A 12,720-nucleotide genomic window follows, 5' to 3' on the forward strand; every position below is an offset into this window, starting at 1 on the left:
TCTACGCACAGCATGGTCAATGGCCGCCAGTTGCCAAGGTCAGTTGCTTCCCCCTTCTTATAAAGAAGTGACAGCACACCAACAGCCATTGATCCCCCCGGGACCCCCGTCTCAAGGATGGCCTTCAAGACTTCGAGAACCACTGGTCCAAGTATACCCCAAAACTTGAGGTAAAACTCAGCCGGCAGCCCATCCATCCCAGGCACCTTCCCTTTTCCCATCCTCCTAAGAGCGCTCTCAACATCTTCTAGTGAGATCTGGGCCTCCATCACGTCTCTAATGTCCTCTGGCAACCGCCGGGACAAGTGTTCTAAAAACACGTTTCCCTGCTCTACATCTATTTCCCTTTCCTTAAATAAACCTTGGAAATGATCAGTTGTCACTCTGACCATTTCCTCTGGTTTACTTACTATACTACCATTTTCTTCCCTAACTCCCTTCATTACCTTCCTACTCTGTCTGGCCCTAACCGACTTAAAGAACATAGCGGAACAAGTCTCATTATGTTCTAGAAAGCCACTATGCGCACGCTCCAGGAAAGCTCGAGCCTTCTGCTCCTGCAGCTCCCTGAGCTGCGCCTTTAGGGCTGCGAATCTCTCCCAGTCAATCGACCCGCCGAGGTTGCCTGCCTCGTACTCGAGTTCAATTAACCTTTGGATACGATCCACCTCCCTCCTTTCCTCCCTTTTTTTCCTTCTACAATATCCTATTATAAAAGCCCTTATCCTCCCCTTGACTAAATCCCACCACTCTAACACCCCCTCGCACATGGACCGGAGGCCGTCAAGCCTCCGAAAGAAACAAAAAAATGCGTCAACGAAAGCCTGCTCCTCCAGTATATCCCAATCTAACTTCCAGTACCCCCTACCGAAGAGGCAGACTGGCGACCCCACCTGCAGGAACACCCCGTCGTGATCCGTGAAGAAAACAGGCAACAGCCGCCCAGACAACTGACCCAAAGACCTGGATACAAAAATGTAGTCGAGCCTCCGCGCAACCCCCCTGGAGTTGAGCCATGTAGGACCGACCATTGCCGGAGTAGTGTGCAGGCCACCATCAACCAGACCATGGCAAGCCATTAGCCCAGAGATGGCACCTGCACTGCTATCACCGCCTAACCCTAAATCTATATTAAAGTCTCCTCCTATCACCAAGTGCCTGTTTGTAACACACAGGGGCGCCAGACAGTCCACCATCTCCCTCCTGTCTGCCGCCACCTGTGGCCCATACACCCCAATTAACCTATATCTAGCTTCTCTAAACTTAACATCTATCCCCAAAACTCTACCCTGCATTATTACAAAAGTGTTCTCTATTTTAACCTCTCTATGCCCACACAAAATCCCTACTCCTGTTGAGTGCACCCCTCCTATGCCCCAAAAAGATTCCCCCTTATCCCACTCCCTCTTAAATCTACACACATCCCCACCATCCCTCAGGTGAGCCTCCTGTAAAAAACAGAAATCAAACCCCACACCCTCTAAATAACAAAAAACCGCCCTCCTTTTAACATTATCCCTTAACCCCCTAACATTTAGACTAAAAAAAGAAACAGAACTATTCATTTAAATATTTACAACAAATAAAAACCCCAAAACCCAAAGAAAAACCAGGAGACTCACCCGATGCTCCCCTGGTCCATCTCCACCGGCGGGGACGTCCTCTCCTCTGCTGACGCCCCCCCGTCCTCCATCCCAACCCATGATCCAGGCAGTGTGTTGGGTCCTCCCTCCCCACCCACCATCCCCCCCTCCCTGTTTGCCTCGGGGCTGCATATAGGGGACCCCATCTCCCCAAACAGGAGTTGGGATCCCTCTAGCAAACAACCCACCGACCCCTCACTGGAGTCATCCACTAAAATGCAAGGGGCTGAGGCAAACCGGGAGGACAAATTACCCTCCCCCCCCCCCCCCCCCCGCCACTCTCTTAACCCCCCCCCTCCCCCTCCACACCCCCCTCCCTCTCACTTCCTGCCAAGCTCCCCCTCTTTATCCCTTTCTTCTTTGGTGAAGGAGGTAGCGGGGAGACACAACGTCCCATCCCCACTAACCCCTCCACCAAATCCCTCATTTCGACCTCGAGGAAGCCTGGCAGGCTGTCCCCCCACTCCTTCCCCCCATCTCCCCCCCTCCCACCCCCTCCCCTCCCACATCCACTCCTCCCTCCTTCTCCGTCACTGTCCCCGTTCCCTCTTCCACTCCTTCTCGTACCACTGTCCCCTTCTCCCTCTTCTCAGCTACCCCACCTTCTTCCGTCCCCTTTTTCTTCTCTCCTTCTGTTCCATTCTTTTCTTCTCCTCGCCTCTTTCTTCCCACCTCATCCTTCTTCCCATCTTCTTCCTGCGCCGTCTTTTCCCCTGTGCCATCCATGCAATCCGCACGCGTCCTTTCTTTCCTCCCCCCATCCCCCGCTCCCCCCCAGCTGCAGACGCGTATGACCTGTGACGAGCCGGGCAATCACGCCACAGGTGTGCTCTTGAGCCACACCCGTGGCAAGCCTTGGGCTCGTCACACTCCTTGGCCTCGTGCTCTTCCGACCCACAAAAACGACATTTCTTGGCGCTGCACGAGGCCAGGATATGGCCGTAGGCCATACAACGCGTGCAGAACGGGGGCTGACGTGCATAGTAGAGTGTTCCCCTGTCAGCCCCCAGGGAGAACATCGCCAGAGGATGGAGGTAGCCATCCACACTCTTCGGGGACTCCCTGAGTAACGCCTGGAAACCTCTCCTCCCGTTCCAGAAACCCAGGGAGTCCCTGAGGTACCTCGCTGAGGAGACATTGTCCATGTACCTCCCCAGAAAGGCCCTCACCTCTTCATCTTTCACATGCGGATTGTACATGGTTACGGTGACCACCCTGAAGTTGTTCTTCGCCAGGCTGGTCACCGCATAATGGCACAGGGGTCCCGTTTTCTCCGCTTCCTTTGCCATCTTCATTACTTCGTCATGTTTCTCTTGCTTGTGAAACGTCACATCAAAACCCTTTTCATTTGGGTTGCCTTGAAGGCAGAGTACTTCCTTCACCTCTATCCTGAGGCATCCCATCAATATGGTCCTTCCAAAAGTTTCCCTGCCCCAAGGTTCCATCTCCTTTTCAGTCCATGAAAATCTTACGGTATTTGCTATACCAATCCCCGGAACCGACCAGGTTTGCTTGTTTGTATTCATTTTTCTTCAAAAAAAAAAAAGCTCTCTTCAGAAAGAAGCTTCAACACCAAACTTAGACAGGAAGCCAACCAAAAAGGTGGTTAAAATAATTTATTACAATCAATACCATTCATACTATTACAAAATCATAATTCTCATTCATTCTTAATTAATTGTATTTACAAAAACATCAAACAAAAACAAACCTCAGGGGAGCATCGTCCCTCCCCGTCATACCTAACCAATACCTAACCCTTTCCCTATCTCCCCTTCCCTAATCTATCCCCTTACCAAACTCACTCTAACACTCCCAGCCCTAAACCCCCTTTCCACCTCTCCCGTGCCGCATGCTTCCCCCACTTCCTCTCCTCCCTCTTCATCTTCCCCCTCAAATCACCTTCCACCCTTCTCACTATCCCTTCCACCCCCCAATCTCTCCCTGTCTTGACTAAATTCTGCCTGGCTTCCCACAGTCCCTTTTTAAAGAGACTCATGAGAAGCCAGAGCAGAAACCTGTCCCTATCCGTTCCCTTTGCTCTCCCTACGCCTCTCTCTAGCCTAGCCCATGTCAAAACAAAATCACTCCTAACCACACCTAGCATTACCCGTGCCCTAGCCCAGACTAGTCCGGCAAAGGCACAGTCCCAAAAGGCATGGCGCACAGTCTCCTCCCTGCCACAAGAGGATCTTGGACAGGTGGGGGATTGCACCAAACTATACCGGTACAAGATGGCACGTACCGGCAAGCACTTATGGAGGCCCAACCAATTCAGGTCCTTGAGCCTATTGTCCAGGCCCCGCGCCTGCACTCCCTCCCAGACCACTGACGAGATGCCCGCTACAGGCGCAGGACTTCCTGCCTGCCTGACCTCCTCGTACAGGTGCCTGTGGTCTAAACCTACTCGGGCAACTTCAACCTCGGGGTGCGCACGCAGCCACTTGGCCGCATGGCCAAAATGCCACGGCAGCTGTTCCGCCCGAGGACCCGCGTTAGACCACACCATTACGCTTCTCGCCTTATACGAGAAGAACACCCGCAGGAGGTAACCGGACGGGTGTATAACCGGACGAGCAAGCTCCGTCAACAAGAAAGAAACAAAAATGGCGTCCAGCTTGAGGGGGAAATGTGGTACCCCCCTACCCCCTACCTTCAACACCAAACTTAGACAGGAAGCCAACCAAAAAGGTGGAGCAACTAAAGGTGTTGACTCTCCACATCTATCAAGACAACTGGAGCACTGGGCCAGACACTCTTAAATAGAACCTGGACCAGCTCAGGTGAAACACCTTCCCACTAACGAGATGGAAAAGCCAGCACAGGTGTAACACATACTGACTAAGGAGGTGACACCAATCAGTGCGTCCTACGTGCTAACAAGCTATACGTGATAAAGTTCAACCTCAAAACATAAATGGAAAAACCAAAGCCTGTAACACCTTCGCCCTTAAGAAAAATATATCCTATATTTCTGTTGGACAAGTTTGCTCACAACCAACAGAAAACTTTTAAAAATATTTTTCAAATGTTATTTTACAAATTGTAAATATGGAAATCAAAACCAAATGTACACCCCTTTGTTAATATGTATTGGCAATACTTCACTTAATGGTGAGGCATGGAATAATAAAACATGTATTTTGTCAGGCTGAATGTTTGAAATATGAGGTGATTTGAGACATGCTTCTTCAGTAGTGGAATAAAGACAATTAGCACTTGAATGTTGTAAAGAAATACTGGAGAAATGTCAGATTGTTAATAAAATTATTTATAGTCCAATTTATTATACTGCTTTCATGTGTGTATACACACAAACATCTGCAACAATTATCATATTACATGTCTTTTTTTAAACAAGCAGCTTTTTCAACTTGTAGAAAACAGCTAGCTACATTTTGAAGTTCTGCATTTTGATTAAAGTGGGTCACCAACGCAGTAAGTGTAACACAGCTGTTTTTTTGTTAGTCACTTTTTGTTAAATAATACTCTTTCAATTCAGAGCCTAGATTTTCCCCTGAGGCTAATATCCATATCATTCTGCAATCAATTGAACAGGGCAAACGATAAGGTAGAACATCATTAAAATACTTCTACTACAATGTTAAAACATTCTACACTGTGACATCATTAAAATACTCCTACTACAATGGGTATAGGGGGCAGCATTTTCACTTGTTTTTTTGCCTCTGACCGTTCCCTCTGTTGTCTTTGCCAAGGGATATTTGATAGGAACCATTTTACAGTTCCTACCACTTCCACTGGATGTCACCAGTCTTTGGAATTTGGTTGAGGTTATTCATTTGTGCAAAGAAGAAGAAGCACATCCTGGAACAAGGTTACCCTATTGAGAGTTGCGCAAGACGTAAAAAGGAGCATGGTTTGTTTACTTGCTGTATTGAATACAGATTGCCCCGTCTACAATTTGATCGATTATTAACGATTAAAAATACCTAAAGTTGTATTACAAAAGTAGTTTGAAATATTTTGGCAGTTTATAGGCAACTTTTGAAATGTTTTGTAGTGACGTTGTTTTTGTAAGCTGTTTTTTTCTGGATCAAACGCGCTTTATAAATGGACATTTGGGGTATATATGGACGGAATGAATCGAAAAAAAAGGACCAATTGTGATGTTTATGGGACATATTGGATTGCCAACAAAAGAAGTCAAAGGTAATGCATGTTTTATATTTTATTTCAGCGTTTTGTGTAGTGCCTGCAGGTTTGAAATATACTACCCTCTTTATTGACATAGTGCTATAATCAGATAATAGCTTCTTAATGCTTTCGCCGAAAAGCTTTTTAAAATCTGACACGTTGGCTGGATTCACAACGAGTGTAGCTTTAATTGAGTATCTTACATGTGTGATTTAATGAACGTTTGATTTGATATCATTTGAATTTGCCGCACTGCATTTTCCCTGTTTTTTTTCAAGTGGGATGCAAGCGTCCCCTATACCATAAGAAGTTAAAACATTCTACATTGTGACATCATTAAAATACTCCTACTACAATGTTAAAACATTCTACATTGTGACATCATTAAAATACTCCTACTACAATGTTAAAACATTCTACATTGTAACATCATTAAATACTCCTACTACAATGTTAATAAATTCTACATTGTGACATTATTTCATTGATATCATGAAACAACTCCTTCATGAATGTATTTTCTGATGTTTGATCAGAGATCTTTTATCAGAGTATCTCATCCCACATTGATCACAGCTATAAGATTTCTCTCCTGTGTGTCTTCTCTGGTGTATAGTCAGATAGCTAGATGAAGTAAAACTCTTCCCACATTGATCACAGCTATAAGGTTTCTCTCCTGTGTGTGTTCTCTGGTGTTGAATCAGATGGCTTGATGTAGTAAAACTCATCCCACATTGATCACAGCTATAAGATGTCTCTCCAGTGTGTGTTCTCTGGTGTATAGTCAGAGAGCTAGATGTCGTAAAACTCTTCCCACATTGATCACAGCTATAAGGCTTCTCTCCTGTGTGTGTTCTCTGGTGTCGAATCAGATGACTTGATGTAGTAAAACTCCTCCCACATTGATCACAGCTATAAGGTTTCTCTCCTGTGTGTGTTCTCTCGTGTCGAATCAGATGGCTTGATGTAGTAAAACTCATCCCACATTGATCACAGCTATAAGGCTTCTCTCCTGTGTGTGTTCTCTGGTGTGAAGTCAGAGAGCTAGATGTAGTAAAACTCTTCCCACATTGATCACAGCTATAAGGTTTCTCTCCTGTGTGTATTCTCTTATGTAGTTTAAGTGAATCTGATCTTGAGTAACTCTTCCCACAGTCAGAGCAGAAGTGAGATTTCTTCCCTGTGGGTCTTTGCTGGTGTTTCTTGAGGTGTTTCAATGTGGAGAGACTCTTCTCTGCCTCGTCAGCATCATGAGGTTGTTGAAGTCCCCTGGAGGATCCACGATAGTCATGTCTCTCTCCTGTGTGAACAAAAAGTCGGACAGATGGTTTAAGGCCCACAACAGCAAAAATATACTGTAAAAATGTGATGCCAACAGCGTAGTCGTTGTACAAACAATGACGTTTGTAATGAATGTTCAATATTTGACACTTGTCTTAAGACAGTCAAGTGAACAACAATAGTCATATTGTCTTGTTCTAGAAATATGTTGTTGTTAGGTGACGTTATGGGTCCTACAGTAAGTCTGTTGTTGTTGTTAGGTGACGTTATGGGTCCTACAGTAAGTCTGTTGTTGTTGTTAGGTGACGTTATGGGTCCTACAGTAAGTCTGTTGTTGTTGTTAGGTGACGTTATGGGTCCTACAGTAAGTCTGTTGTTGTTGTTAGGTGACGTTATGGGTCCTACAGTAAGTCTGTTGTTGTTGTTAGGTGACGTTATGGGTCCTACAGTAAGTCTGTTGTTGTTGTTAGGTGACGTTATGGGTCCTACAGTAAGTCTGTTGTTGTTGTTAGGTGACGTTATGGGTCCTACAGTAAGTCTGTTGTTGTTGTTAGGTGACGTTATGGGTCCTACAGTAAGTCTGTTGTTGTTGTTAGGTGACGTTATGGGTCCTACAGTAAGTCTGTTGTTGTTGTTAGGTGACGTTATGGGTCCTACAGTAAGTCTGTTGTTGTTGTTAGGTGACGTTATGGGTCCTACAGTAAGTCTGTTGTTGTTGTTAGGTGACGTTATGGGTCCTACAGTAAGTCTGTTGTTGTTGTTAGGTGACGTTATGGGTCCTACAGTAAGTCTGTTGTTGTTGTTAGGTGACGTTATGGGTCCTACAGTAAGTCTGTTGTTGTTGTTAGGTGACGTTATGGGTCCTACAGTAAGTCTATTGTTGTTGTTAGGTGACGTTATGGGTCCTACAGTAAGTCTATGTTGTTGTTAGGTGACGTTATGGGTCCTACAGTAAGTCTATGTTGTTGTTAGGTGACGTTATGGGTCCTACAGTAAGTCTATGTTGTTGTTAGGTGACGTTATGGGTCCTACAGTAAGTCTATTGTTGTTGTTAGGTGACGTTATGGGTCCTACAGTAAGTCTATTGTTGTTGTTAGGTGACGTTATGGGTCCTACAGTAAGTCTATGTTGTTGTTAGGTGACGTTATGGGTCCTACAGTAAGTCTATGTTGTTGTTAGGTGACGTTATGGGTCCTACAGTAAGTCTATGTTGTTGTTAGGTGACGTTATGGGTCCTACAGTAAGTCTATGTTGTTGTTAGGTGACGTTATGGGTCCTACAGTAAGTCTATGTTGTTGTTAGGTGACGTTATGGGTCCTACAGTAAGTCTATGTTGTTGTTAGGTGACGTTATGGGTCCTACAGTAAGTCTATGTTATTGGTATAACTAGGGATTTCCACATTAGCATTGAGGAGTTTCTGCAACCAAATTGCGTTTTAGCAAACAGAGGGCATAGAGCGATGCAGAGAGCGATGCACCTATTTGGGGATGTCTGATAGTATGAACAAAGTCGTACAAAAATCAATTGGCGAATAACAATAGTTCCTCAAAGTATTTGTACAATATTTCCAGATCTCACTCTTGATAACCACTCGACATGAAAGGGAAAAATGTAATCCTCTGATCCAGTGAAAATGTCATAAAATACCTGATTGCTTCTTATCCCTTTCACAAATAGCAGACAGCTGTATCTGTCCCAAACTCACTGGCGCGGGAAACTGAGAGCCCAGAATATTTTATATCAAGTTTCAGACCGACCTAGGTGATAGAACTTTAAACAGTGTATCAACTATGTAGACAGGCCATGCGCATCCAATGTGATTTGTTTTTATCTGGATATTTTCTAGCTGTTTTTCTTTGTTGGCTTTATGTTGGCTATTTTTACATAGTTGGCAATGGCAATAAAAGTTACTTTTAGATTTGTATAATTTTCATTTAGATAGAATGTAGATTAATCACAGACAATGATTTTGAGATACTATTATAAATTAAATGAAACTGTTCCATGAAAATGTGCATATGAAAATCATAACTGGCACACAGATTAGCAGAAATGGTCAGATAAATTGGCACTCCAACTGGAAAAGGTTGCAGACTGCTGGTGTAGTCTATTACTAGTCTATTAGTCTATCTATCTGTAGTCTATTAGTCTATTACTGCAAACTTCAGGAGCAGAACGGCAGAATTTACGAAGTCCAGCAGCGGAGGGGGGACTCCCTCTGGTCAGGTTGTGTTGACGAGCGGCTCCCTCTGGTCAGGTTGTGTTGACGAACGGCTCCCTCTGGTCAGGTTGTGTTGACGAGCGGCTCCCTCTGGTCAGGTTGTGTTGACGAGCGGCTCCCTCTGGTCAGGTTGTGTTGACGAGCGGCTCCCTCTGGTCAGGTTGTGTTGACGAACGGCTCCCTCTGGTCAGGTTGTGTTGACGAGCGGCTCCCTCTGGTCAGGTTGTGTTGACGAGCGGCTCCCTCTGGTCAGGTTGTGTTGACGAGCGGCTCCCTCTGGTCAGGTTGTGTTGACGAGCGGCTCCCTCTGGTCAGGTTGTGTTGACGAACGGCTCCCTCTGGTCAGGTTGTGTTGACGAGCGGCTCCCTCTGGTCAGGTTGTGTTGACGAGCGGCTCCCTCTGGTCAGGTTGTGTTGACGAACGGCTCCCTCTGGTCAGGTTGTGTTGACGAGCGGCTCCCTCTGGTCAGGTTGTGTTGACGAGCGGCTCCCTCTGGTCAGGTTGTGTTGACGAGCGGCTCCCTCTGGTCAGGTTGTGTTGACGAGCGGCTCCCTCTGGTCAGGTTGTGTTGACGAGCGGCTCCCTCTGGTCAGGTTGTGTTGACGAGCGGCTCCCTCTGGTCGGGTTATGTTGACGACCGGCTCCCTCTAGTTATGACTTCGAGTCATTTGTGTGTCTTAATTATTTGATCAAACAGAATGCTTAAAGCATCAGACAAGTTCAGTATGTATATTTGATTTTATAAAAACACATGGGGTGATTGGTAGAAACAGATGACTCTTGGTTGACCAAGATGTATTTTAGTTGGGGACAGCACTAGAACATGATTTTGGGGCTCCCGAGTGGCGCAGAGGACACTGCATCTCAGTGCTTGAGGTGTCACTACAGACACCCTGGATCAAATCCAGGCTGGATCACAACCGGCCGTGATTGGGAGTCCCATAGGGCGGCGCACAATTGGCCCAGCATCGTCCGGAGTGGGCAGTCATTGTAAATAAGAATTTGTTCTTAACTGACTTGCCTAGTTAAATAAAGGTTACATTTAAATTAAATAAAAAACTGTGTTTCAAGATAAACCATTTTTTACAAATCCGTCAAGGCACCAACTTTGAGAAGGGTTTAAAACAAAGGTTTCAAACCAATTCATGAATGTAATTGAATCTAGGTATGTCTTGCCTTTAATGTAAGGGCATGAAAAAAAATTGGCTGAATATTATACAATGACTTATCAACAGCTATAATAATTTGCCTCCACATTAAATCTTCACTGGATATTCTAGAATATACTATATAGCCTATAAACCTGGTTAAACTATCATTATGACATCATGGATGAATTCTAGAATATACTATATAGCCTAGAAACCGGGTTAAACTATCATTATGACCTCATGCATGGCCAGTCCTTATATTCATAGTGTAGTGAATTCTGGGGGTAGCCCTGAGCTGAACTCAAACCTGGTTCCAGCGACTGTCAAGTCAACACCTTATAACTGTTATGCCAAGATGTCTGAACTTGACGAGGTAGCTAGGTGTTGGTTTACGGTTGCTACAATAGCTTTCTCTATGAATTTGAGAGTGGTTATATTTCTACAGCCCCCATCCCTCAGCTGTTTTCCAAACAGCCATTTTGTTGCTGTTTAAATACTAGGTTCCCTTTTAAAAAGCCACACATCAATCAACCAATCTGCAGTTGAAACAATAACAAAGCAGTCATTCCACAAGTGTTTTGGTAATTAGATGATGGTGGGCCTGGAGAAATGTAACTACTCTCAAATTCATAGACAGATCTATGGATGCAAGGACTGACCATCCAAGATATCAACATTATAGTTTTAACCATGTTGAGGCTGTTGATTTACATTTTTTCTAAACATTGGAGTAAAAAAAAGCTTATTTTGGGTTCTGATGGGGTATAACAGTTGAACTAAGCTCATTAGGCATGTATTATATTCTTCAATAATCAATGGCTATAAATAAATAATTTAAAAGTCAAAATATGGATGTAGCAATTGCAGATTTCCCCTTTAACACCAAACATCAGTTCAACAACTGCAGAGTTTGTACCTCTGTATATAAGACAGTACTTACCAGTGGTAATCACGGCCCGGTTTCTCAAAACCATCTTATGGCTAAGTTCATATTTAGAACCACTGGATGCCTTAAATTGCGTTTGGGAAATCGGGCCCAGATATCCAGTTTCCTCCTCTTCTTCCTCTTCCGATGAGTCCGTAATCTCCCCCTCCTCTTCCACTTCAACAATTGAATCCTCCTCATCTTTTACTGTAACATCCTCCTCCTCTTTCACTCTGAACGCCTCTTCTTTCACTGTAACGTCTTTCTCTTCTTCTTTCCCTGTAACAGCCCCACCCTCTACTTGTTTTTGTATTGTAACATCCTTCTCTTCCTCCTCCTCTTTGACGAGAACTTCTTTCTCAGTCCAGCAGACCGCCTCTTCTTTAGCAGGAAGAGAGTAACTTAGTGAACTCATGGTCGGAGATGTTAGCTAGCTAGGCTAATGCTAACTTAACCAGCCCGGCAGCTGAATAATAACAACAACACCGTAAATATAACACGAAATAGGATTATTAACTAGACGACATACGAGGGTTTAAAACACAGTGGGTAATATACACTAAAGCGTCTAAAGAGCTTTATTGGTTCGGCTATTTTGTCTAGCAAGCACCGAGGTGTCTGACTAAGTGTTGCTGCCGCTGAAAGAAGCGTTCAGTCCACTAGATTTTAGGTCACACCAGCAGCATCGCCTTAAATTCCCAAACCGCCATCTGCTGACTGGAGTGGGTAACGCAGTTGTCTGAACCTCTGACTGTGATGGAGATGTGCGACTTTAAGACAATGACGCTGGTGTGACGTAAATATATATTATAATGTTCAGACAAAAAGTTAGTGTAGGAAGCATGAGTTTTTACTCACCAGTGTAAGAACACAGTGTGGTTAAAGACGTAATAACTGAGTTGTATTGAAGATCTGGTTACCTATACGCACAACCAGTTATGTTTTTGTGTTATCACATATGTATTCATTTATTTCGGGATTCTGGGTAATCCACAGCAGATTTATGGAGAATTGCTGTGGGTGAGTTCAAAATGGAAAAGTCCCGGTATAGAAATATATAAAGTTGACATTACATCATAAAATCCACCTTTTAAATAATACATTAGCTATTTATGTTTTAGTAACTACTGTTGTTGGTTTGGCGTCAAATAAGCCTCTCATTATATGTTTCTTGCCGAATCTCAGTTTTCCATGTGGGTTTTATGCTAAAGTTCCCTCTTTCAAGTTGGTATCTAACTGGAAAATGCATCTTCTTTAGGAGTGCTATTTTTACCCTGTCGACTACTGATCATTCATCCACACTGTGTGTCTCATCAATGCAGGTAATTTATGACAAATG

General features: G+C 44.4%; 1 protein-coding gene across 1 annotated transcript in view; it reads right to left on the reverse strand.

Annotated features, from left to right (window-relative positions):
* Positions 1-11,796, reverse strand: part of LOC139423533 (zinc finger protein ZFP2-like) — a 28,818-nt gene extending 17,022 nt beyond the window's left edge. The window contains exons 1-2 of the mRNA XM_071175133.1: positions 11,397-11,796; positions 6,312-7,101 (exon numbers count right to left, since the gene is read on the reverse strand). Of these exons, the coding sequence (XP_071031234.1) occupies positions 6,312-7,101; positions 11,397-11,796 (1,190 nt within the window). The remainder of the gene's footprint in view (positions 1-6,311; positions 7,102-11,396) is intronic.
* Positions 11,797-12,720: the final 924 nt, after the last annotated feature.

This window comes from Oncorhynchus clarkii, chromosome 13 (assembly GCF_045791955.1).
Source record: "Oncorhynchus clarkii lewisi isolate Uvic-CL-2024 chromosome 13, UVic_Ocla_1.0, whole genome shotgun sequence".
NCBI lineage: Eukaryota > Metazoa > Chordata > Actinopteri > Salmoniformes > Salmonidae > Oncorhynchus > Oncorhynchus clarkii.